The following is a 22,357-nucleotide window of genomic DNA, read 5'->3' on the forward strand; positions in this document are numbered from 1 at the left end:
AGCAAGTTTGCTAGACTTGTTTGGCAGGCTTGATTGGTGACTTCTGACCAAAAATTAGAATAGAACAGTGGTTCCCAAACTCCCACCACCACAAGGGACCACTTGAAAGTTGCTGAAGGTTTTGGCGGCCCACTTGATGGTTTTTATCCCGCTTGCAGCAACTGTAATGTGCTGTGCTAGACGCTGTATGATTTTTAATCGTATTTTTACAGGGACCCACCCTGAAATAGTGGATTGCTTGTTCTCAATTAAAAACTAGCGAAGTGACAGCACAATAAAGAAAAGTCACTTTGCAAAGCACTTTGTGCACAGATTCCCAAAGAGTGATTGATAGGTGTTTGGCAAGCACCACACAGAATGCTTTGCAAATCCCATGCCTAGCGCTTTTCATATGCAGCTGGTTGTCAGGGGTTTGCGAAGCTGCACAAAGAGCTGAGTAAGCTCTTCAAACTGCCTTCCCTCACCCAACTTCGATGTGTCAGATGACTGGCACATGGGTGGTGCTGCCTACTTTCAAGGTTGGCTCACGGGGTGGGAGGGAAAAGATCTGGTCCACTGGGCCAAAAATGGTTCTGTTGGGTCCCCTCTGTCTATATGCTTGCTGACACTCTCAGTGAACCCTTCAATGCTACATCATTAAGAGCATCAGTCTCGGGGTGATCTTGGGAAAGAAGATGAGGGCTCTCATTTGCCTTGTTCCCAAAGCAGCAGGGTGTTCTCTGGGCTGAGGTGAGCAGCCAAGTTCCCCCACAAAGAATACCCCCCGCCCCATTTCACAGTGGATGAATATTTGTTTAAAGAAATATTTTTAATGAATGAATGGTCTCTTAAAAGGGAATATTCAGCTCAGACTTAGTGTAAACGAGTAGAAAAAACCGTGAAGATTAATGGCTTTCACTTAAGATTTATAGTGTCATTTGCTCTGTTCTAGCCAAAAGAAAATTCAGTATTGAAAAGCAATATTTAGGAGCTGTCATGTACCTGCATTTCCATATTTAGATAGAATAGCCTTGTTTCCCCCCAAAGCCAGATTTTACACTTCTGGTTTACAAGGAAAACATGCTATGACTAAATGCTGTTGTGGTGTGTCCCTTGTAACCTGATAAAGATGTAAACTGTAGGCACTGATTTTATTTTTTTAACTTTAGTTTAGCCACGTTGCATGGAATAAATCAATATCTGAATATGGAATCCTACATCTATAAAGTAAGGATTATCTTTCGATACGGAAGGTGCTTCAGGCCAGAGTACCTGGAGAGATGTACTCCTCAAAGCACACATCCTTGTCTCTTCCTCCCAGCCTTCTCCTGCAGTGTGTTTCATGGGGATTTGAACACAGGGGTCCTAATCCAAGTCAGATTTGTAATCTGCTACAGCATACTGGCTCTCCAGAATGAGGGAAAGTAGGGTTGTTGTAAAATGTCAGGAAACATATGTGTGTGTTTGTTTTGAACTGTTTTTAACATTGAATTTTAAATTACTGCAACCTGATTTAGGGTCTTCTGGTGAAGGAATGGTAAGAAATCAAATTTACAGTAATAATATTATATTTTTTTTCATAATCAGTAAATAATCTTGCATTGTATTGGATCATAAATGCTACAGCTTCACCATTCCTAATGCTTTCGAGACTCAAGGAAAAAATATGGAAGCAGCATTTCAGTGTGAAATACTGCTATTTTTTCATTTCATGTCAGTTTGGAATCAACCGCTTCCTAGAGGGAATGTGGCACCTGGTTTTTCCCAATGATTCCTTCATTGACTTAGGCTGAGCCTGAGAAACCAAGGTTTTTGATTGCTATCACAGAACTGAATAATGTGAATCGTGGTTGTTTAATTCATAGGGAGGAAAGGCTATTATTGTTCTGCTTTATTATCATTTTTTGTATTAAATGTTTAAATGTAATAGTGTATTAGCCTCTCAAAGATTCTTTCTACATATAAATATGACAACAACAACCATATCAGCCATTTGCATATGAGTGCCAAATAAATATTTTAGAAGAAGAAGAAGAAGAGTTTGGATTTGATATCCCGCCTTTCACTCCCCTTCAGGAGTCTCAAAGGGGCTCACATTCTCCTTTCCCTTCCTCCTCCACAACAAACACTCTGTGAGGTGAGTGGGGCTGAGAGACTTCAGAGAAGTGTGACTGGCCCAAGGTCACCCAGCAGCTGCATGTGGAGGAGCGGAGACGCGGACCCGGTTCCCCAGATTACGTGACTACTGCTCTTAACCACTACACCACACTGGCTCTTTTACCTTTAAACTGCAATTTAATTTCATATTTAATATTTGACCTATCTCATTTCTTGTCTCGTTTCTCCAAACAGGGCTCAATAAAACATTATGATTAATAATGTCACAGTGTAGTAAGGATGTTTACATGTCTACTCACAATGCTGTGACTCTAGAAATGGCTTTTTCTTGCAGGTTGGCGTGTTTATGTCATGGAAATTCTATTCAATATTGATCCAGAGCAGAACTCCAACATTTGTTAGAAGAGTAAAAACTTAAACACGTTGCAGGATTCTCAAAAAATAGACCAGAGGCAATTATATTCCATCTAGCAGAGCTTTACTGCTACTGAAGATAAATGAGCATCATGGTCACAAATCCAATACATTCAGGATTGGCGCAGTCCACAAGAAATCCAGTTGCAGCAGACTTAACTTAAACTTACAATAACTTATAATAAGACTAAACCTTAACACTATATACAGAACACCACACCAGAAGGAAAGAGAGATGGAGAGTGAAAGTGAAACCCAGGCTCCTTCTGGCCTTATTATCATAGTCAGCATGACCTTGACAGAAGAGATAAGAGAACCAGTTTAAGCCAGCTGTACTCGGCTTCTCTGAAGGAATAACCCAAACACCATGAACCTCCTGCTTGTTTCTTTCACACAGAGAAGCCTCCAGAACCCTCTTGAATTAATTGGAATAGGAAAGATCTCCACACATCAGATCAATACTTTCTGCACCAAGAAATGCAAACTGACAGTTTATGTATCCTGCCCATTTCATAATTTTACACCTAGCAGTGGACCCTGGAGAGTGGGAAATGTGGAATGGCTCAGAGCCTTTGAAGAAATTAATGGGAAGCAGCAAGCCATTGCTCTAGACAACCTGTTTTTTGGAAAGGTTTCAATAACAAGACACCATCCATTTATTATACTTGATTTGGGTCTTTCAATATGAAAATAATGCAATGCATTTGCAAGAGTAAGACAAATGAGCATCTCTACACTGGCTAATTTTTTACTGGCCTGGCTTCATGAACACTGTTTCGGCCATGCTTCTGCAGTTGTCTAAAGGAGTTGATTTCCATAATATTTCATGGAAGAAACTTGTCAGAAAGGTGACTAACAGAGGCAGAAGATTTCCCCGCAGACAAACTGGTCCCATTTACTATATTTATGGCTGCCATACACCTGGACTTTTCCGGATATTACCGGGATTTCAAAGGCGGAATTGACATCTGGGGTGGGGGTGGGAATTTCTGAAAGGTGGCACTTTGTCCTGGATTTTTGGCAAGTCAGTCAAAAAACTTTGGGGTTTGTCCAACAATTTCAGTGGTTTCCTTAAAAAAGGCTCAACGATTTTGGGGTCTTCCTATAAAAAGCTCAACAACTTTCTGGTGTCCTGGTTTTTACTTTTTTAAATATGGCAACCCTACTATATTTTCATAGTTATGTTTCTGTTCAAAATAGGGGCCATCTTCAGCAGGTTTAGTAATGTGTCAAAAGCAACATATGCAAGGATAAAATTATAGAGGATTTAATTTTTTTATCTCGGAAGCCCCATGAGATAAATTTGGGCTGCATGGATTCAAACACTCACATGGTTCTACCATCCAACAATTTCCTGGCAGAGTGGCTTTCATACTTTCCAACTTCAGGGGACATTTTCACTGAAGATGTCACCAAGCTTCTGTAATTCCTTGGCTCTGAATATGAACCTCAGTGACTTGCAATGCTCAGAACAGATACAAGGAGTGCCTCACTTCCCCCTGAGATTTTCTCCAAGTCAGCAAAGGAGGGAGGAAAGATGAGCCTCAAAAATAGTCCAGTTTCCTAAAAGAAGTTAGGGGAAAGAATCAGCGGAAAACTTAACAGAATAGGAAAAAACTGATTGTCAGGATTTAGTTAACAGAGATGAAAAAAGAGGGGAAGAAGCAAGAGGAACAACTGAGGTCGGTATACCACTCTCATTAGGTTTCTAAGCAAGACAGTAAGTGAGGATGGAGTCGAACATTAGTGGGTGTAACATTTTGTCTAGAAAAGCCCCATTGTTTGGCCAAGCATTTCTAGAGAATTCATTTGATTCAGTGTTGGCCATTTACTCTGTATTTTATTATTTCATTTTTTAAAATAGATTTTAATGATTTTATTGTACCAACATGTTTTTCTTATGAGTTGGTGGTTTATAAATAAAAAATCTACTATATATTTTGGAAAGTTGCTTGTCTGCATGTTTGCTATGCATCTGGACACCTCTTAAGATATCATAACCAAAATTTGACTGATGGTTCCTGAGATCAAGAAGCAAGTTTGGATACAATTGTACGCCATTTGGAATCAAGATGTTGAACTGAACTTTTGAAAACTGCACTTATTTTAACCAAATTTTGCATAACTGTTCCCAAGATCAAGGAGCAAGTTTTGTCTATGTTTGGATACAATTGGATGCCATTTTGAATCAAGATGGGGGCATAGCTGTCAAGTGTCCCTTATTTGAAGGGACAGTCTCTTATTCCAGCGCCATGTCCCACTGCTGTCCCTTATTGATGGATGTCCCTTAAATGATGTCCCTTAAATTTCAAAGGAAGCAGCTCCTCTCCCTCCCTCCCTGCCGGCCAGGGAGGAGGGAGGCTCCAATTGTGCTGCTTGGCTGTGTTGCTCACCCAATAAGAAGTCTAAGAACGACTGGGGGGTGGAGCTTGCATGCCTTGTGTGTGGCTAGTTAATGCAAGCTGAGGGGTTTTTTGAATGCTGGACGCCATTTTGTTGCATGTGCTGCTGCAAACTTTGCAGTGCAAAGCCAGGCCGGGGAGCCATCTTAAGTTGAGGCTGCATAGGCCTTGTGGTGCATGTGATTCAGATTCTATTCAGTTGAACCTCTGGTTACAAAGTTGGTTGGACAGTGTTCTTGAAGCTACCAGCATGAGTCTGAGCAGACTGCAGGAGGACAGGAAGACTGGAGTGCCTGGAACAGGTGAGGCTGCAGGTCCCTTATTTTGGCTGCTGGCCCCTTATTTTCAAGGCTGCTGGTCCCTTATTTTCAAATCTGTAAGTTGACAGCTATGGATGGGGGACTGAACCTTTCAAAACTGCACTGCTTTTTTGGTTTCTTGGAAATCCCAAGCAATGCTGGGTACAAGGCTGCTTACACAATTATAAACAAACAAACAAACAAACAAACAAACAAACAATGGCACCCAGAGTCTCTCAGACCTGCTCTGACCCAGATGGTCCTGGGAGGCAGGTGTCAGTAAGCCTGCTGTGTGACTGTAGAAGACAGTGGCTGCTCTGTCCTCCATAAGCTTCTCTGCATGGTTTCTTTTTACTTCTATCCTTTCTGCAATCTCCTTGGTTTCTCTGTTTCTCCTCCCAGTCATCAGCTTCCTTCAGAGTATCCTTCATTTCACCCCAGTCTACTCAGTGGAAACTCCTATGGCAACGCCTAAGGGCCAAAAAGGGTGGTGTCCCAGGTATCCCACACGACGCGACGCAGCATAAGGTTACATTATTATCCTTAATACCACTGTCTGTCTTAGAGCATGTTGCAAAGGCACATGAAGGAACAGTCCTGCTGAAGCTATGTAATTTCTGGCCCACTGCTAGCTGAGAGACCACTAGGCAACCCTGTATCTGATGCCTTGAATTCTAGGCTTAGGCCTACTTTGCATTTGTAGGGGCGAGAGGAGAAAGATCTGGCTTTCTGAATGCTACAACTGCTCTGCACAGCACCAGCCTTGGCATGACTGCAACATCTGCCCTGCTTAAGTGTGTTTCAAATAGGCTTCACCTTGCAGTAACTGACTGATCCCCAAAAGACACATAGCAAAATATTTGTAGCTGAAGCAGCTGCTCTAATGCTGAGTTCCAGGGCCCAAAGAGAGCATGGCCGTGACATCAGGTGTGACTGCCTTTTACTTAAAGAACAACTGCGGCTGAGAGAGCAGCAAATGGCTGCCATGAGGGATTTGAAACAAAGCGTTCTGACTAATGAACTGAAAACAAAACAAAATCAAATACAGATGGTGGGCAGGTTGGATCAAGGAGCTGCTAAGGGAACCTTTCACTTACAGTAAGTTGGTTACTGCTTACAATTCCAAGTAGGTTGGTGACAGGACTTCTGCATGAAAGGAATGTGCTTTTTCACTGACCACTGGTCTCCATCCCCACACACCAAAGTTTACCATCTGAACCCTTCTCCCATTGCTATTTCGCATCACTAAATCATCTTCTGTCCTTCACCAGAGCAAAAGCAGGGCAGTAAACAGATCATAACTATTTCCTTTTAAAAATAAGTAAATAGTGTTTAACCATATAATGGATCTGATCTCCATTGAGCTGCCACTCAAATCCATTCTTTAGCAATGGTTTGTGTAGGTCAATATAGGCAGAACAGATAGAAGTTTTTACAGGAAATCATTAATGAGAGTATGGGAGAGATACAAAGACTTATTGGAACAAAAGCCCGTGGTGGCTCTCACCACATGAAGCATTACTGCTCAAACCACTTGGAAAGAAAGGAAAATGGCTCACATACGTTGATTTATTAAAGGAACATGATGGAAAATGGAAATTAAGAGATTATGATGAAATCAAAGACCACTTTCAGAGTTGGTTGCATTATTGACAACTATATGAAACATATAAAGAAGACAGTAAGAAAGGATTTAGTTATACTAGATCTAGGTTTGAAAGTGAAACTACTGAAGGCCGCATATAGCATACTATTAGAATGGGAGACAAAAGATGAAGAGGTAAAATCAGTTATGATTAAATGGGCACAAGATGTAGGTCACAACATTATGATGGAAGATTGGGTTAAATTATGGAAAACTGACTTAAAATTTACAGATTGCTCCCTATTGAAGGAGAACTATATGAAGATGATGTATAGATGGTATACAACACCAGTGCATTTAGGGAAAATGTACAAAACTAGTTCAAATATATGTTGGAAGTGTAAGGAAAAGGAGGGAACATTTTATCATATGTGGTGGGAGTGTAAGGTAATTAAAAAAATTTGGGAAATGATTTACAATGAATTGAAGAAAATGTTCCATTTAACATTTGTTAAAAACCCGAGGAATTTTTGTTGGGGATTGTAGAGAAAGACCTGCCAAAAAAGTTGAAAAACATCTTCATGTATGCAACAATGGCCGCGAGAGTTCTGGTAGCACAAGGATGGAAGATTGAAGAAACCCCAACTAAAGAATCATGGCAAGAAAAATTGACGGACTATGCAGAACTGGCAAAACTGACATATAAGCTACGGGACAAGGATAACTGTGACTTTAAGGATGAATGGGAACCTTTTACAAAGTATCTGAAGACACAACAAAGCGAATTGGACTCCTTGGCAGGTTTTGAATAAACATCCACAATTTTTTTTACTGATAATAATCAGCTAAACAATTTGAGGATCTATATAACTTTGTAACATGCAGAAAATAGCAATATTAGAGAAACCAAAGACTGGAACTGAGGGAAGTCGAGAGGTGGGGTGGGGGTTCTGGGGGAGAGGGGGGAGGGAGGAAAAATGGGGGGGGGGGAATAAGGATATGTTTTTGGATAATATGTTTTGTTATAACTTTGAATAAAAAATAAAATAAAATAAAATATAGGCAGAACAGAGAGGGGGGAAGGATGCAATACCCTGACATTTTCTGTTTACTCAGTCAAGGACTTAGACACATCTGAGTGTTTATTATTAGTTTAAAGGACATGTTCAAAAAACACGATTGCCTATCATACGTTGTTATATGTAACAATTCAAAACGAACCTCACCAGCTTAAAACGTGAAATGGCAGACTTCACAGCACATTTCACTATGATGTTCATGCCCTTCCAAATGTGCCCTAGAGATACTTTGCAATTGTCATTCACATAGAAACTTATTTTTTTAGAAACCAGGAGGACAGTGCTGAAACCAGAAGTATGTCAAGATCAAAAAGGAAATGGGGACTTGTGTCTACCAGGAAACATTCTGTCTCTTGAAAATGTGAAACATTGGAGTATATCTGCATATTATGTAACCAAGACCCAAACATATCACAATGAGCTCTTGATCAAAATTCAAGCTCTTATTTGAATAGTAATATCTCATCTATACAATGCCTCTTCTCAGTGTGCAATGTTTGTTTTCTGTGTTGTAGGGCTGTCATATGTCTGGAATTTTCTGGACATAGCTGGGATTCGCCCATCAAAAATGGTGTCTGGATAGAATTTTTGAAAAGCAGCAAAAACCTGGGTGTATGGCAGCCCATATTGAAAATGTTGATTTTTGGAGATTTTGCCAAAGAAATCCCCAAGCTTTAGTGTCCGGATTTTGAAATATGGCAACCCTATGTGTTGGAAAGATCACTTTATAGCGTCTCCCAGGAAACAAGTTTTCAAGATCATTTTATAGCGTCTCCCAGGAAACAAGTTTTCAAGAATATAAAGCACCCACCAAATATACTTGCCAAGAAAGAGAAAAACAAATGTGTCACAAAATCAAAACATGTTTAAGGAAGTTCTCTCTTCTATAGAGTGTCTTTGCACTCAGAGATTCTTCCTGCAAAGTCGAGCTTGGGAAACCCACTGTAGACACACACATTACACCTTTTTAAAAAAAGAGACAGAGAAGTCTAGTCTGAACTAACATTCATTGATTTCCATAGAGTTAGACATGTAATCAAGACATGCAGTTTCATTTAGTATTATTGCTGGAGGGAGAGTGCATAGATTTCACTTTTGATTAATATTCTCATCAACTTGTATTTTCTTTATGTCTATTTGGTATTCCATTGCTTTCTAAAGGGTCAGAGTACATTTTTTATTTGTAAAATGTATTTGCTGCATTACTAGTCTGCAAGCTCTCAGATGAGATCTCTATATATACAATCTTTATACACAAACTATATTATCTATCTCTATTAAAACCACAGTATGATATTTGCAGTTCTAGTATGCAACATTCAGATATTGAAAGTATGAGGAAAAATAGATGACGTCAAACATCAGCTGCCTCTTAGCACCACCAACAGTATCCTGGACAAAAAAGATTTAAACAAATCTCCTAAAAGAGTGAACTGGCCAGATGGATGCTGCTTAGAAAAGGGGTTCTGCCGCATATTACTTGGAAATCCGACCCAGCACATGCCCATTATGCAAAGGGCGGACTTCATCTGGGAAAATCCTTTCCCCCACATCAACAGGTCACAAGAAGCAGGCTCAGTGTGGTCTTGAAGGATGGAGAGAAGCAGTGAACAAATGGTAGGCACCCTGAGCACTGGACGTGGGCACTGGATTACCCATAAAATACTCTCATGGCCTACTTACCAGAGGGAGCTTGGGAGTGAGATGCCTCCTTGGCAGTCTCACTGACTCCAAAAGTTATACCTGCTCAGGGATGGGTTATGCAAATCTTTCAGGTGTGTTGGAAATGAAGAAGAGGGCCTGGTGTAGCCCTGACCCAGTGTTTGCATTGACTGGGAGGAATGGTGGTTCCTAGTATTTTGGTAACAAGGACACTTGCACCGAGCCTGGAGTGGCTGTCTTTCAACTAAATAAAATGCTACAGATCATCCATGTAAATCAATAAGCTTGTGACTCATAGTTCCACACATTTACTGCCTAGTCCTTTCATTCCAGGATCTGTAGAAAAAAATGTTGTACATTGCATGTACCATCAACACCTGGCTAAGCTCCACACAACACCACCCCCCATTCAAAAGCAGCATATTACAGGGCTGAATCAGTGTCGCAGTTCACATGCACAACTGGTTTAAATGTGTATCAATTTGCAGAACTTGCCCCCTCCTCCTTCACCCATCTTTTTGAAAATAATATACTGAACTCTACTGCCTGTTTGGGATAGCTATCTGCAATACTGAATATGGAGTTTTTGGATAAGGAGCAGAAAACCACAAATACATTCCCTGCAGTTTTGCGGGGGGGGGGGGGCAAAGAAGACATGAGAGGGGAAGAAAGCATCTTATTTTTCCTATTTTGCCTTTCTTATTTTCAATGAACTGTCTATGATAAAAGGACCTCCAGCCATATACTTTTTTCCAGAATTGAGAAACAAATGACATACAACAAGCAGTTCAGGGCAAAAGGGGAGGGGGCTTTTAATAATCTTTATTGTTCTATTATTTACCTGTCAATTTTATGGCTTATAAAGTATGAGATTTAGGCCTTAGAAACCTGCTCTCCTTGAAGAGTAACGCATTGGAGACGGTACTGTATCATGACCTCAACAAACCTTTTACTGAAAAAATAGAATTCTCAGGAGCAAACACATTTCTCTCTGTGATGATGCAAGCTTATATACAGTGGTTCCTCAGGTTACAGACGCTTCAGGTTACAGACGCTTTAGGTTACAGACTCCGCTAACCCAGAAATGGTACCTCGGATTAAGAACTTTGCTTCAGGATGAGAACATAAATCGTGCGGTGGTGCTGCAGCAGCAGGAGGCCCCATTAGCTAAAGTGGTACTTCAGGTTAAGAACAGTTTCAGGTTAAGAACGGACCTCCAGAACCTTATTCTGCCTCCCCCTGTCCTCTCATGACTGGAAATGCCATCAAAGATCAAATTTCTTCCTATCCTCAACCTACGAACAGCAAGCATGCAAAGGTCTTACAAGACACCCCCCGCCACTCAAATTTAGCAGTAATGTGCACACAGCTGTATGTTGTAGGCCTGTTCTATGTGACTGGAAAACCAAGAAGGCTTCTCCATGGCAGAAATGGTGTGCTTCACGGGGGTTGAAAAACGTTTGAGATATGCCTAATTACACATAGTACTTCACAAGTAATATTAGATTTGCTTGCAGGAAGAAGAATGGTACTATTTCAATTACTATTACCGTATTTTTCACTCTATAAGACGCACCAGACCACAAGACGCACCTAGTTTTTGGAGGAGGAAAACAAGAAAAAAATATTCTGAATCTCAGAAGCCAGAACAGCAAGAGGGATTGCTGCGCAGTAAAAGCAGCAAATCCTCTTCCTGTTCTGACTTCTGTGATAGCTGCGCAGACTGCATTTGCTCCATAAGACGCACACACATTTCCCCTTACTTTTTAGGAGGGAAAAAGAGAGTCTTATAGAGCAAAAAATACGGTAATTGACCTTTTGTTTTCAGGCTAAATGCAATTTCCTCACAATGCAATGATGGGCTGATAGGGTGGTTTCTGCACCTACATAATAAACTAGAAGTAAATCATTGCCACATATTCTCTTCTGAAGCAGAACACCCCCCCCCCCCGAGAATCTATAAAACTGTCCTAAAAGGATGAAAAAATATGTCTAGTAGCAAAATGCCTTCCTTACTGAGATTCCACTTCAAGCCTGTTGTCGTGACACAGTCGCAAGAGCTCCCAATGGGAATGAGGCCGCACCACTTGCCTTCTAGTCCTGTGTTTACACGTAGTTTGTGCTTTCCCTGCAACACAGAAAGAACTTTGGTTTAGTGTCCACTGATCAGGAAGCACATGATTATGTAAACAACACATTTTTATGCACAAAAGAAGCTACAGATTAGGCACATCACTGCCGTTAAGGCAGTAAGAAAGAGGACCCACAACACTACTGAAAAAAATCACCAAGATTTTCACCCTCCTTGTGAAAGAGGGAGGCAGATTTGGGTACAGCTCTGCTTGTGAGCTTTCCAGAAGCACCCGGCTGGACTAGAGGAAGCCTCAGTCGGATCCAGGAGGCCATTTCTTATGTTTTCTTATAGGTTTGACTAAAAGCTTAGCTTTACAGATATTTATAAACTCGGCTCTGAAGGATCAGTACAATTCTAAGGATGTCAAATGAAGTAATATAAATAGCATTTTAAAATTCTCCAGGGTTTGAGAAAACACTGTTTATGCCTTTTTAAAAAATAATAATAATCTTAATTTATGGCTGCAATAGAAATCCCTTGTATGACTTAAAATATAGGAGGGATACTAGTTTCTACTCTGCATTTTAGGACAATCCCTTTGGGGTGATAATGGGTTGTAATTGGAGTGGAAAGCTGATGAGAATTTGTGGAAAGCTGATGAGAGTTTTAGCATCTATTTCACATTTCATATCTGTCTCCCAAATACTTTAAAGATAAGAGCCTCAAATCTAGAGGAAAATCTCATGGGACAGCAGAAGTAGTGAAATGCAATGAGGAGGGGCATCACAGCTGCAATGAAGAAAATTGGTGGACTGTAGCTCAATTGACTACAGTGCAATTGTACCCGTAGTCTGCAATCTCGATCCACCCCTGCAGTTGGGCATCAAGTCTACTGTGGTCTCCAACTGGCTATAGTGTTGATTTAATATCTCAGGGAGTCACAAGTCAGTCAGGATAAAGTGGAGCAGAAGCACCTCAAGGTTTTAACATTAAAAGCAAAACAATACCCAATGCCAAGGTGGCTAATTATTCCCTTTTATGCTTTAGTTGCTGAGATACCACCACCAAAGTAAAAAACCTGAACAGAGCTTTAACATTTTTTCTTCTGGATCCAAGGCTGACCGTGCTTTAATTAATGTAACTGCTGATAAAAATCATGTTATATAATGAGATTCCATTGATTTTTGTCTTATTAAACCATTTTTGAAAAACTCTGATCAATCAGAAAAATTGATTCAGTTCTTTTTCCGTTTTCATTTCATCGCTGGTGATGGAAAATAAAGATCAGTTTTTAAGTTCAGCCTTTTGAGGAAAACATCCAAATGTGTGTGTGTGCGTGCTTTTTTTTTTTTAAAGCATTTTAACCAAAATGAGACTGAGCTTTTCATATGGTTTTGTTCATATAACTTCATTTTTATGTTTTGCTCACATTAACGTATAGTTTTGACTAGAAAGCCTGAAGGAATAGGAGTTATTCATTAAATGTGGCTTCTGTGACTAGCAAAACCGTACAGGGGTTGGAGAAACAGCCTTGTGGCAATGGAAGCAAGGCTTTAATTCATAACTTATTTACCACACTGTGGCACAAAGCTGAATGATAAAAATGTATTTGGAGGTTTTCTTGATAAGGATATACCTGAATTTCATCTTTTCTACACAGGGCACCCCCTCTCCCATTTCATTATATACATGGGACCTGGAAGCACCACTATGAATATAAAACGTGCTTGCCTGTGTTGACCTAAGCTGGACACCAGCGAAACCTCAGTTTCTTTCCTTTTCATGCCTCCTGTTTGAATGTTCTCTAGCAAAACCAATATATTCTTATAGCAAGCCCATACCATTTCAGAGAGCATGTGGGGAACTCAGAAGACTGAATGCTGTTCCATACCCCGCCATCCCCAGTGCCTGCATATAGAAAACTAGATGCCAAGTGATTGGCTAGACCAGAATTCTACTCTTGACCTCTAGCTTTCTGTATAGAGGGAATTGTTTGCATGGGGGAGCATTCAATCCTATGAGCTCTAGAGAGTGAGACAAACCATGAGCCCCCATCAGCTTACATGCTAAGCCAAACCATGTTTTAGCTTACAGCAGTGCAGCTGGAGGAGGACCAGGAGAGGAGTGCATCAGTCACGATGTCCTCTCTAGAAACCATAGGAAAATGGTTTGGCTTAGTGTGAACACAAGGGTTTCTAGAGAGGACATCGTGACTGAGGCACTCCTGGTTTGGCTTAGTGTTACTTGTGAATCTGTCCAAACTGAATGGAATGGGCCATTGTTGTTCCAACGCCTTTATAAATGACTTGGATGAAGGAACTCAAGAGATGCTTATCAGATTTTCAGATGACACCAAACTGGGAGGAGTAGCTAATGCCAAAGAAGACAAATCAGGATTCAATATGACTTTAACAGATTGGAGAACTGGGACAAAACTAAGAAAATGAATTTCAATAGGAACAAATGTCAGGTTCTACACTTAGGCAGGAAGATCTAGCTATACCAGTATAAGATGGGGGACGTCTGGCTTGTCAGTAGTACATGTGAAAAGGATCTAGGGGTCTTAGTAGACCACAAGCTTAACATGAGTCAACAGTGTGATGCAGCAGCAAAAAAAGCTTATGCTATGCTAGGCTGCATCAACAGAAGTATAGTGGTACCTTGGGTTAAGAACTCAATTCGTTCTGGAGGTCCGTTCTTAACCTGAAACTGTTCTTAACCTGAAGCAACACTTTAGCTAATGGGGCCTCCCGCTGCCGCTGCGCCGCCGCCACATGATTTCTGTTCTCATCCTGAAGCAAAGTTCTTAACCCAAGGTACTATTTCTGGGTTAGCGGAGTCTGTAACCTGAAGTGTCTGTAACCTGAGGTACCACTGTATAGTGTGCAGAGGAGGGTAACCAAGATGATCAAGGGTTGCCACATGGAAGATGGAGCAAGACTAAAATTTGTTTTGGATTTCAAATTACTTAGAAATCAGCCCTGATAATATCTGTAGCATTTACTTTCAGGTAAGAGAATGCAGTATCAGGAACTTTCACCACAGTCATATAAGACCCCTAGTAATTTTAAGTCATATATTTCAACAAGAATGGAATAGGATGCTTGGGGAGAAATCACAACTATGTAAAATGTTTCTGACCCTACTACATTCATAGTGACTTCCTGCTGGATGTATTATAGTAGCTCAAGCAGAGACCATTTTCTCAAAATGCACAAACCTCCTAAAGCAGAATCTGTTTCTATCTGGCATCTCATTTATCATCATAGCCATAATGCTGATGAATTATCCCTACAGAATTAGACTGCAATATCAGAAGATCACCAAAGGCTATCAGAAATTATTTTGTGATCCAGCACAAGGAAACAAAACAAAACAGAACGGATTACACAAGAGCAAGACCTGCAGTCATACAAAATCTCAGAAAAGTACTCTGGATGAAGCTAATTTCTTGAGTCCATTTCATTTTTGTCCTCTCACTACAAAGGGTGATATGGGGATACAAATTAAAGCACAGCAAAGAAAGAATTAATCCTGCACACTTACAGAAATCTCAATTCTCCAAGTGAGGATCCAAAATGGAACTAACTACAAACAAGAGAGAAGTATCAACAGGCTTGGAGTTTTGCCGAAGGACAAAAATTCTTTGGGAATAAAAATCACAAGGGAAGGGGAAATCCAAAAATGCCTCAAAGAGGACTGAGCATGCTCAGGATTCCCCCAAATTACAAGATTTTGTTCTAGGACTCACATGCACATGCCTGCTTCTCATTGAGGCTGCATCTGGACGGCACCAGTTAAGAAAGCAGGTGGGGTCTCAAGAACTAAGCAGCATTTGTGCCCAGCCAGAAGATCTTTGCTATCTCATCTTTCCCTTTGATGCAATCAGTTAAGTGGAGCTGGTGTATTGTAGAACAGCTGCTACTATATCAGGCCCCCTTGGTTTTGCAATCCCAGGCAGTCAACAAAAGCAAAAGGTCTGGAGTCCTCCATACATGACTGCAGCTGTGTTTGGCTCTGTGGGTCAGAGGCTGCACAGTCCTCCTTTTACTTCCATCTCTTGAGAGGTGGAAAATGTAAAGCTAGCTTTTGTGTAGTTGGTTCCTTTTAAAGAAATGAAGTACAGTGAATTTTTCCATTCCTAAAACATATCGGACTTATTTACAAATGAACAAATTGCAAAGAAATGGCAGGAGTGCAAAAATATCCTCCCCCCAAAACTACAGATTTAGCTTGCTTTAGCCTCTGAGCCAAAAACTTGCACGTCAACCCTCCTTTTCACAGAGATTCGTTTCTGAACGGAGGTGGGCTGAAGTCTTTGCTCTTATCTAGGGGTCACAATGTTGGCCTGGTATCTCACAAGTGTCAACCCCCACCCAACCATGTGAAATTTGATATAGTGTAGTGCTGTAAGCAGACTGATAACTTGAGGCTTTCTAGACATATTGCTCAAAACATGGTAAAACTTTTATTAGGCTACACCATTTTACATTGGAGGTGCAGGAATCACAATCAAATAGTCTCCCCCACCAACTCCCAAATCCCACATATAGAAAACTTGATGGTCAGATAAATGGTAAGCTAGACTGTGCGCGAAGGTTTGGATAGGGTAAAAACTTCAGTTTTCAATCAAGGAGTTACCCACCTTAAATCTAATGTAGATCCAGAAATTGTTTTACTCTGTGATGAGCTGTTTGTCTTGGGAGCCTGTTGGAACTGAACCTTAGAAAGCATTTTAAATTGCTCAGATGAAAGCCTACTCAATGAGTGGTGAGGGTTTCCCCACTTTGTCATATTCTACTGCACAAGCAAGGAAATCCCCAAAATGTGTACTGCAGATGATCTTTGTCCCCCTAAGCCCCAGAAAGAGACATTCTCTTTGATGGAATTCATAATGTGCTCATCCACTTAAGACTATATTTTTTGTTGTTGTAAAAAAGCAGAATTATGTGGTACCATCACTAAATAATAATCATGGCTACTTCTGAGTGATGAAAATTATCATTAATAATGGAATTGCAGTTGATACAACCCATAGCCTTTTATGCCTGAAATTCTGATGATGATGATGATGATGATAATAATAATAATAACAATAAATTTATACCCTGCCCATCTGGCTGGGTTTCTCCAGCCACTTTGGGCGGCTCCCAATAGAATTAAAAGCACAATAAAACATCAAACATTAAAAACTTCCCTAAACAGGAAGGACTACCTTCAGATGTCTTCTAAATGTCAGATAGTTAGAATCATAGAATCATAGAGTTGGAATAGACCACAAGGGCCATCGAGTCCAACCCCCTGCCAAGCAGGAAACATCGTCAGAGTTGTTTATTTCCTTGACATCTGATGGGAGGACATTCCACAGAGTGGGCACCACTACCGCGAAGGCCCTCTGCCTGGTTTCCTGTAACCTCATTTCTCGCAGTGAGGGAGCTGGACCTCAGTGTAATGTCAATTACCATTAGGCTAAACCTCCCCTGAAGAACATTGGTCCCTTCAGAGTCATGTTTATCATTGCTAGCCGTGGTCAGAATGAATAGCTGAATATTTCATATATGTACTTTCTCATTTTCTGTTACTGTGTTTCTCAGGAGTACAGAAACATTAGGCTATATACGGAACATAAATTATCTTTTATCTGTGAGTTTTACAGCAGTTTGTAATACAAGGTAGTAGGATTTATGACCAAGAAATAGGAAGATGTCCAAGAATTAATGGAGCATGACTTTTACATTACATTGAGCTGAGTTTAGTGTAACCCATGTAAGATTTCAGCATAGTGCTAGAAGAGGAAGATATTTCTACTTACACTTTAAAATCTATCAAGGAAGTACATTTTTGTCAGTTATCTAATGCTGCAGAAAGGACTTATGGAATGTTTTGGTAGCCCTTTTACTTGCATGTGCCTCCTTTTGTCTACCCTTGGCACAACTCTCACTGTGAGGAACATCCCACTTGCCTCACTGCACAAATCTGGTGGCCCACAGCAGCTAAAAAAGTCCCTGACTCAAATCTTACCGCATTCATAACTCACTAGGTGGTGGCAACTGTTCTTGCAGGCCCCTCCCACCACCACTTAAAAAAGGGAGACAATATTAGCCATCTTTGAGATGCTGTCAGGATTGCTGAAATAATATATGTGAACTGCTTTGAGTATGTCAGTGTGGTATATAAATGCTAAACATTGTTACTCCTATTGTTATAAAGTGGCCATCATTAAGGTGTGTGTGGTGGTGTGTGTGTATATGCCCAAAGCAACCGAAACCCCTTGGCAATTTCAGACCTAGGCAAAGGGCCATACTAGATTAATACGCAATTAAGTATTGTGTATTGTGCATTTAAATAGTAATCAAGTGTGCAGCCCCTGAAAATAGCAGTCCCTTTGTGGCAGTGTCGAGGGGTGTGTGTGCTTTAATCCATACTGGATCAGCCCCTTTGTGCCTGTCATTTGCCTGGGAAGAGAGGCTCTCACTAGCACTAGCTTAGGACTCTGGACTTTTTTTGCTTTGTCCTCCAAACCACTGCCAGATCATAAAAAGTGTCTGAAGGTTTTCTGTTTCAGAAATAACATGTTATGTGCAAAAAAGCTGTTTATGGAGAAGCACAAGTCCAAAATTGTGCTCTCTGTGTGTAACTAGTTGCATTGGTCCATTGGATCCTTTATGCTTTCTAAATCTGTTACTTCTGAAACAGATTAAAGGAAATTAAATGGTGGGCCATGAAGATGTGAATGCATAATCAGATACCAACCTGATCAACACAAAAGGAAACATATTGTAAGGAAACTAAAACAGTCTGTAATGTTATTTCTTAAAGACACATAGAGGAAATCAATAATAAACTATAAATTCTGGGCCTAGTTTTTTTGTCCAAATGTTGTCTTTCAGGTTAGAGGGATTTGACTGCGCACAGCTGATAGCAGAATGGCATCCTAGGATGCCATTCCACCTTTTCTTGCAGACATGGGATTGTTACGTGTCACATGTCTGTTTACATTCCAGCACAGTTTGCTGGCGTAAGTGGAACTTCCACTGTATTGCTTTTGATTTTGACTCTCTCTCTGAGGAGATGGCAAGGAGAGACAACATGTTTCTTTGTCTTGATTTATGTTTAATAAATCCGTAGTTCATAGTATGTATTCACAAGCCTCAGCCTCTTCTGTTGTGCAGTTTACACTGCTAAGTATAGTATGCTGAAGTCTGGGAGGCTTGGGTTACTGATTTATTTCAGAGCCAGAGGTCAATGGATCTTCGCAGTGGCATGGCTGGAAGGAGACGATCCAGCTGAGGGATGGCCAGCTGGCCTTTCAACCCCCAGATGCCGACAATACTAGGTCTGTAATCCTATACACAGTTACCTTGAAGGGAGTCCCATTGAACATAGTAGGATTGACTTCAGAGTAAAGGAGCAGAGGATCAGCTTTTTGAAAGCTGTAATTTGTGATGAGTGTATTTTCTAGTTATATATTCATGAATATTCCTACTTGCTGCATGTGGCTACAGAAGCATCATAATCTATATAGATCACACACTACAGCTAGCTTTGTGCCAAGTGAAACCTCCAAGAATGAAACAAAACCCTTTCCTGGCAAATTAGATGTTAGGTTCACAAAACAATATTCATCATTCCCCCACAAGCCAGCTTCTCCCAACCTCCCACAGTTATATTCAGAAATGCATGGAATAAGCTTATTAGCTTTTTTTCCTGGGCACATCTTATCCAGCAAAGAAATAACATTTTAACTTGTTTCATTATATACCTAATAATGTGTTTCCAAGAAATGAACATGTATTTTTGAAGAGGACCTTATTAACCATAGAGTTGTAACTATTCTGTATGAAGGAATAAAATGGATGGTTGGAAAGGAACACACTGAGTATGGCTATAAGTCATGCAGGAAGAGAAACCTGTGCTACCCTTTTATTACTGTTCTAGGAAAAAACAAGATAATGATATCTACTGCTTATTACATACTCCTTCATTTAAATGATTGCCCTTGCCAAATTGATCAATGCTCATAATATTTTTAAAAGGTGGCTCCATTTCATCATATTTAATTTGTGGGGTATTGTGGCATGAGACACAGAAAAGTGCAGACTTCACTATAGATTACAACTGTAGTTTTCAAGCTTTCTACATTCAGGGCAACCCTTTCCACATTGTCTGCTGAGGATTCTGGGGCACATCCTAGGCATAAAGAAAAGCATAATAACTATTACTTGGGCTCAAAAACCTCAAAAATTGGAACCCTGCCTCAATTTCTAGTTATAGTAGTAAGAAAGTTGGGAGGGCAAATGTCGGACCCCTTGAATTCCAGAGAAAGGAAGGTACCCGATTCAGGAACATGGGGTATGAGAGGAGAGGGCACTACAGATAGCAGGTGCTGGGGGAAGGGGCCTAGCAAATGCAATTGGGACCACAATGCAGACAAATTCCTTCTCCCATGTCATGTTCCGATTCCAGCTCAACCCTGCCCCCGACGCCCAGCTATGTCAAAGCACATAGCAAATGTCACACAATTTCTCCCTTAATGTATCATGTTTACTTATCAACTTAGCCCTTTTCTCTGAAAAGCAGGTAGGGGAGGTGGGCAGAAATATATATGTTCCAGCTGGGAGAAAAATAGTTGGATATTTTCAGGAGATGGGGCTTACCTGGACACGTGGCAAGGACATTCTTGGTTCATCATTATTAATAGTTTTGTCCTTTAGGTTTTGAGCATATCTGTTTGAACAATGTAAGCAGTTTTTATGAGCCTAGTCAAATTCAGTAATTTAAGACACAGGGAAACTCTGGCTAGGGCAGCGTATGGTGGCAGAGCCCATGACTGCTAGGCAGGCCTTATATAGGTAGAAAACTTATATAGGTAGAACTGATGCTCTCCTGCTCTCTCAGATGATTCAATGCAAGCGATATTTGGCCTCCAAAAGCATGTTTTAAATTGTTGTGCTGGATAATTATATACATGACTGTTCCAATCAAGCTGTGTCTAAGTTTACACCAATAATTTGAAAGTCATTATCTACAGAGTTTATGCAAGAACTTGTTTAACTTCAATATCAACAGCTCACTGATTAATGGCCTTACAGTGTATATCGTGATAATCATTATATAGCTTGAAATCTTTTGTGCTTAAATCAAAAGAAAAGTTTCAATCACATTTCTTTGAATTGCATATGGGAGTATTAATTTGCAGTATATTATGTAAAAGTACCTTTGATGATGCCCCATCAGTTAATTAGGGGGAGGATCTGTCCTGGAAGGAATTTAAAGACATTTGAGGTTCAAGGAAGTAAAATCATACTTAAAGGGGCATTCAGATGTGGGATTATGTTCGTTTCCCTGGTTATAATGCTAGTGCTTCTGTGCCAATTTCTAATGTTCCTTTTACAATGTTTTTACCTGTTGATCATTTTTTGATCAATATGCCACCATATTAAGCTAAATTTCACACCAAAGGGCAGAGTGTGACACTGCAGCAGACATCACCAGACAGGTTGCCACCTTTTATGTGCATGTGCATTTTTGTTTTCCCATGATTCTCCCATGCGGAAAAGAACTGCATGCTGGATTATGGCCCCAAATTGTGTGAGCAGCAGCAGCAGCAGCAGCGCAATCCATGATTACAGTGCAAACCCCTTATGATTTTTTGGGTTAACAGGGTTGCAAATGTACCCCCCCCCCCGGAAGCAGTTAACCAGGAAATGAGCACTAAACTTTTTTCATAGACTCCCTACTTTTGAAAATTTTGATATCTCTATGGTAGTTTTTGCTATGTGAATGGTGCCCCGGACTCCTTGGGTGGGTTACATGGACTCCCTGGGGTACACGAACCACCAATTGGGAGCCACTGCTTACAGCATTCCACACCTGGCAATCCTGACAACAACTTGATGAGGAACAGAGATAATGGCTTGCCAAAGGCCACCCAAAGAACTGATAAGGTGAGATTTGGGTCACTAGTACAACAGAGTAGTCAAGAAAGATGGCGCTATGAACTTACCACCCTGAGCCCATAGGCAAACCACTATCTCAATTTTTGCAACAAAGGGATAAGATTAATATCTACCTGATAGAAATGTTGTAATGAATATTGAAAAAAATAATGTGAGGGAGCACTTTGAGTACTTCAAAATGTGTGATATAAATGATGCGAAGCAACAAATAAATTTAAATTGAGATAAATAATGATGATAATTATAATTATTCTTCAGCTGCCCCTATCTTTTTGAAGAGAAAAGAGACAGAGAAAGAGAGAAAGAGAGAGAGAGAGAAAGAAAGAAAGAAAGAAAGAAAGAAAGAAAGAAAGAAAGAAAGAAAGAAAGAAAGATGGTACATGGCAAATTCTGCTCTGCATCCAGTCTTGGAGAAAGTCTACATTAAGCATCAATTATGCCATTGCTCTGTCTACTGGTTGCTCATATGGGTGTATAATACTGTGAATACTTGCTTTGTGGGACAGCTTCAGGAGAAGAAAAGGCTAAGGAGTAAACCCTACACAAATCCAGAGTGGAGTCCCTAAGACGGTTGGATGAAGTCTTGCATGCCTCCTTCCGGGAACTCCTGCAGCCAAGCTGGTGCCAAATGTATTGTTCTGCTTTCCTTTGGACCACATCAGTGAGGCCAAGAAGGGGGTCTTGTCATCTGCACAGCCCAGGACCTCCATACATACTGCCCAGGCTTGCGCCCAGGGGAGGTCACTTCGGCGCTGCTAACACAGGGGTCTGACTTGTGCCCTGAGA

At 40.6% G+C, this 22,357-nt stretch overlaps 1 protein-coding gene across 9 annotated transcripts in view; it reads right to left on the reverse strand.

The window, feature by feature from the left end:
* TPK1 (thiamin pyrophosphokinase 1) overlaps window positions 1–22,357 on the reverse strand; it is a 227,149-nt gene that overhangs the window by 45,186 nt on the left and 159,606 nt on the right. For 8 of the 9 annotated variants that reach the window (XR_013390279.1, XM_077916547.1, XM_077916549.1 and 5 more), the window contains one exon: window positions 11,555–11,666. Coding sequence is in view for 8 of the 9 variants with exons in the window: in XM_077916547.1 (XP_077772673.1) it covers window positions 11,555–11,666 (112 nt within the window). In the remaining variant the exon portion in view is untranslated. Of the gene's footprint in view, window positions 1–2,280; window positions 4,075–11,554; window positions 11,667–22,357 lie in introns of those variants that run through there. The other variant, XM_077916551.1, reaches the window with a different exon arrangement.

Source organism: Podarcis muralis, chromosome 12 (assembly GCF_964188315.1).
Source record: "Podarcis muralis chromosome 12, rPodMur119.hap1.1, whole genome shotgun sequence".
Taxonomy (NCBI): Eukaryota; Metazoa; Chordata; class Lepidosauria; order Squamata; family Lacertidae; genus Podarcis; species Podarcis muralis.